Below are 5,196 nucleotides of genomic sequence, written 5' to 3'. Positions count from 1 at the left end.
TTTTTTTTTTTTTTTTTTTTTTTTTTTCTTATAAAGGACCAATTAATAGGGCTATGTGGATCTAGCCAACGTAATACTTCTTTATGGACAGCATGGAGACACGAGTATCCAATTAGAGTTATAAGAGGGTATCAAGCTAGATCCCAGTAAGGAATTGCTGCTGCTGCTGCTGCTGCTGCTGCTGCTGCTGCTGCTGGTGCTGGTAGTGTTGGTTGTGGTAGTGGTGGTAGAGTTGTTGTTGCTGTTGCTGCTGCTTCTGTTTCTACCGATTTGGGGGTTCGTCATTTCCTTTTCCTGCTGCTGTTGTTGCTGCTGCTGCTGTTGCTGCTGCTGCTCCTGTTGCTGCTGCTGCTGCTGCTGCTGCAGGTATGCTCCTGAGGTTGGTTTTCGTTATGACGGTTTGTATAGAGTTGTTGAACTTCTCTTTGATACATCTGAACCACCAGAGAGTCTCTGTAAGGAGGCTCGCTCCTCTGCTGCTGCTGCTGCTGCTGCTGCTGCTGCTGGTGCTGGTGCTGCTAGTGGTCCTGGTGCTGCTGCTAGTGGTCCTTCTTCTAAAGGTAATGGACGAGGGAAAGGAGCAGCTGCAGCATGCAGCAACTACAGCAACAGCAGCAGCAGCAGCAGCAGCAGCAGCAGCAGCACCAGCACCAATGGAGACGGACCTGAGATTGTCTCTTCCGATTCAGATGAAGGAGACAAGAGACACGATCCTTCTCCTGCTGTTCCTCCTCCTGCTGCTGCTGCTTCTGCTGCTGCTGCAGCAGGAGCAGCAGCAGCACCATCTCCTGTGATCGACATTGTCGATCTAACCCAAGGAACAACAGCAGGAACAGGAGGTCCTGCTGCTGCTGCTGCTGTTGCTGCTGCATCAACAGCAGCAGCATCTCAGGAGACTGATAAGGAGGAGACAGACATAGAGATGTTATCTTATACCCAATCCAAGGCTCGTAGCCGTGAGGCAGCAGCAGCAGCAGCAGCAGCAGCAGCAGCAGCAGCAGCAGGAGGAGGAGGGACATCATCATCAGCACCATCATGCCAATCCTCTTCCTCTTCCTCTTCCTGCTTACCAGGAGCAACAACAACATCAGCAACAGCAGCAACAGTAGGAGTAGGAATAGGTCGTGGTATAAAGACAGAGGAGAGACAATTAAGGGGACGATGTATATTTAAATTTATATTAATAAGTATACATGCAAATATATATATTCCTCCTGTCTCTAATTGGAGACAATTCAACTTCCAATCTATGACACATCCTCTATGGGATACAGATAGGAGACTTAGGTTAGCTACTCATGCTCCTGTTGATGCTGCTGCTGCTCTTGCTGCTGCTGTTGCTGCTGCTGCTGCTGCTGATGGTGATGGTGATGGTGATGGTGATGGTGATGGTGGTTGTTGGTTTAGGGGTGCGGGGGGTTATGATGATGGTGATGCTGCTGCTTGTCGCTATCTAAGTATTCGCAGGAAAGGGGGGATGCATGTATTTTGCATGTTGCTGCTGCTGCTGCTGCTGTTGTTGTTGTTGCTGCTGTTATTGTTGCTGCTGCTGCTGCTGTTCAGGCCTATGCGGCAGCTAGCGGAGAAGCAATTTGCAACACATCGTCGAGTGCAGCAGCAAATGGAGACAGCTGATGAACTGTCTCTTCCCTCTACTACCACTCGTGTTGTGGAGGTACGTTGCTGCTGCTGCTGCTGCTGTTGCTGCTGCTGCTGCTTGTTGCGCTGCCCACACTGTTGTGTCTGTTAGTCCTGTTTGCTATTTATGCAGCAGCTGTTGCTGCTACGTTTGTGCTGCTGCAAACACGCCAGTGGCTCAACCCCAGTTGCTGCTGCTACTGCTACTGTTGCTGCTGCTGCTGTTGTTTCTGTTGCTGCTGCTGCTGTTCAGGTGTACAGCGACCTCCCTCGTCCTTTCGCAGTGACTGTCCCTCCCTTTATACCATTGGCTAAGGGAGGATATACTATAGCAACTCTTGCTAGCGTTGCTGCTGCAGCATATCAGGTATCACTGCTGTTGTTGCTGCTGCTGCTGCTGTGTGAGCGGGTAGAGCTGCAGCAAGAGCAGCAGCAAGGACAGCAGCAACAGGGATAATATTAATACTGCTGCTGTCTCTTTTGTATGTCTCTTCTTCCTTCAGGTGTATGAGCACCTGCTGCAGAAGTGGGGCCGCAGCAGCAACAGCAGCAGCGGCAACGATCCTGAGTGTAGTGTTGCTGCAGCATTGGCTTATGCAAGAAGTTGTCAAAATTCTGCTGCAGCAGGATCGGGATCGGGATCGGGATCGGGATCGTCAACGGGATCGGGATCGGGATCGGGATCGGGATCGTGTCCTGCGTGGGCACGATGTGGATTTTTGCCTCTTGTGCTGAGGGTCGAGTCTTATGAGTTGGAGCTGTCTCCTGTCTCCTCAGCAGAGAAGCAGAGACTAGTAGATGTATATTTAAAGGAAGCAGCAGCAGCAGCAGCAGCAGGAACAGCACCAGCAACAGGACAAAGATGGGGAGGTGTGGGGTGGGAAGGAGGAGGAAGAAGGAGACACCAATTAGAAGAAAGGAGACAGGAAGAAGGAGACACCTCCATGGATTGTCAAAGCAGCAGCAACACAAGCAGCAACGCCTTCAACAGCAGCAGCAACAGCAACAGCAGCAGCAGCAGCAGCAGCGATGGCACAACTAACAACGACAACAATCATAACCACACCAACAGCAGCAGCAGCAGCAGCAGCAGCAACCACGACACTACCAGCAACAGCAGCAGCAGCAACAGCAGCAGCAGCAGCAGGAGCAAGACACTAGGCCATCATGAGTGTATAGAGAGACTAATAGAGAGGATGGAGACAAATAAGCGCAGCAGCAATGGTCATCGTCCCCTTAGATGGATAAAAAAGGAGACACGTCTTATTGTTAGCAAAGCGCATGCATTGCAATTTGCTCATTGCTATTTACCGCAGGTATACACAGCAGACACACAACAACAGCAGCAACAGCAGCAGCAATAGCAGCAACAGCAGCAGCAGCACTAGCAGCAACAGCAGTATCACCTTACTGCAATCAATAAAACAAACACCACAACCCCACCACCCCCACCAACCAGCACCACCAACCAGCAGCAGCAGCAGCAGCAGCAGCAGCAGCATTTGTGTGTCTCCTTGTGTCTATACAGAGCAGTACCTGTGGTATAATAAGCTCAATAGAGTTAGGGTCTCCTTTGCCATCCCTTTGGTCCCCATGGATAGATATTTCCCAAGGAAAGGAGACACTTCCTATTCCTGCTATTAATCATATAGATAACGATCCTCCTCCTGCAGATTTCTGGTATAATTACTGTCTCCTTTATTGTCTCCTTTTTGCTGTTATCTATCTGTCTCCTTTGTCTCCTTTGTTTTATTTATTGTCTCCTTTTTTTTATCTTTTTTTGTCTCCTTTTTGTCTCCTTGTACACTTCCTATTCCTGTTATTAATCATATAGATAATGAATCTCCTCCTGCAGATTTCTTGTATATTATTACTGTCTCTTTTACGTCTTATGTGTCTCCTTTTTGTTCCCTTTATTTGTCTCCTTTTTTTTTGTTTTTATATGTCTCCTTTTCTTTATATTTATGTGTCTCCTTTTTTATTATGTTTATGTGTCTCCTTTATGTCTTTTTGCTGTATCTATCTGTCTCCTTTTTTTTCTATCTGCGTGTCTCCCTTTTTGCGGTGTCTCTGTGTCCTCATGCTTCATTTGCTGCTGCTGCTGTTGCTGCTGCTGCTGCTGCTGTTGGGGTGTATGCGCAGCTACCAGAAGAGGAATGTATTATTTGGCCGATTACCTAGTTCATTAATGTTGTGTCTTTGTACGGGTTGTGTCCCTAAAGATGCAGACACCTCCGATTGGGAACGCGTGTATGTTGTTCTTCCTGCTGCTGCTGCTGCTGCTGCTGCTGCTGCTGTTGCTGTTGCTGTTGCTGCTGGTGTATTTGCTGCTGTTGTTACTGCCGTGCTGCTGTATTGTTGCTGTTGTTGCTGATGCTGACTGTCTGTCTGCTCGTCCCTCTCCTAACAATCATACAACCCACCATCAACATAAGCAGCAAATGCAGCATAATAAATATTGATGATAGATATATGTTATAACCCATCAATGAATAGATCTAAATAAGTTTAATAAGAAATATTTAATAATAATAAAGAAAAAATATATAATAAATAAATTATATATATTTATTTATTTATCTATATATATTCTCAGCGAATTACCTAGTTACTGTGACGCTATAAGGGATCCAATTTCGGGACGAATTTATTGTTTGGGCGCAAATCAAAATTTTGTTAAATCTTTTAAGCCAATTGCTAATTGCTCTACACACTGTCTATGCTCCCCTAAATACTGTACTAATAGGTATGGAGCTGCTGCTGCTGCTGCTGCTGCTGCTGCTGCTGCTGCTGCTGCTGCTGCATGGTGTTGTTGTCGTGATTGGGATGGTGCTCTTGTTTTTCGGGTTTTGTTAATCATGTTCAAACCAATTGCTAATTGCTCTACACACTGTCTATGCTCCCCTAAATACTGTACTAATAGGTGAGGAGGAGGAGCTGCTGCTGCTGCTGCTGCTCCTGCTCCTGCTGCTGCTGGTGCTGCTGCTGCATGGTGTTGTTGTCGTGATGGTGATGGTGCTCTTGTTGTTGGGGTTTTGTTAATCATGTTCAAACCAATTGCTAATTGCTCCACACACTGTCTATGCTCACCTAGATACTGTACTAATAGGTAAGCTGCTGCTGCTGCTGCTGCTGCTGCTGCTGCTGCTGCTGACAAGGAGACACTTGCTGGCTAAACCCTAAACCCTCGAGTGTGTGTGTGTGTGTGTGTCTCCTTGCAGATTACCGGAAGATTTGCAGTATCGAGTTGTTGTTGCTAAGACACGACATGCAGGTTGGGAGCTGCGAACCCTTGTACGTAAACCCTAAACCCTAATAAACCCTAAACCCTAATAAACCCTAAACCCGATGACACCTAAGATATTAAACCCTAAATGCATGCAGTTGCGTGTCCCTCCTCTACCCTTTTATCTCCTTGTCTCAGCGTGTTTAGGGTTTAGGGTTTTGCCGTATAGGGTTTATTGTTGTGGGTATATTGTTGAGGGTTAATCACATCTAGTTAATGATTTAGGGTTTAGGGTTTAGGGTTTAGGGTTTATATATATATATATATATATA

The 5,196-nt window shown here is 46.8% G+C and overlaps 1 protein-coding gene across 1 annotated transcript; it reads left to right on the top strand.

Moving 5' to 3' along the window:
- Nucleotides 1–366: 366 nt before the first annotated feature.
- EMWEY_00056450 (hypothetical protein) lies at nt 367–3,002 on the top strand (the record flags this gene model as incomplete). Its single annotated transcript, XM_013480444.1, has 4 exons — nt 367–1,287; nt 1,564–1,675; nt 1,892–2,005; nt 2,142–3,002. Coding segments are annotated over 4 exons (2,008 nt in total), but the record flags the coding sequence as incomplete, so codon positions are not given.
- Nucleotides 3,003–5,196: the final 2,194 nt, after the last annotated feature.

Source organism: Eimeria maxima, genomic scaffold, assembly GCF_000499605.1.
Source record: "Eimeria maxima Weybridge genomic scaffold, Emw_scaff1934, whole genome shotgun sequence".
NCBI lineage: Eukaryota > Apicomplexa > Conoidasida > Eucoccidiorida > Eimeriidae > Eimeria > Eimeria maxima.
This window is presented reverse-complemented; position numbering and strand designations above follow the sequence as displayed.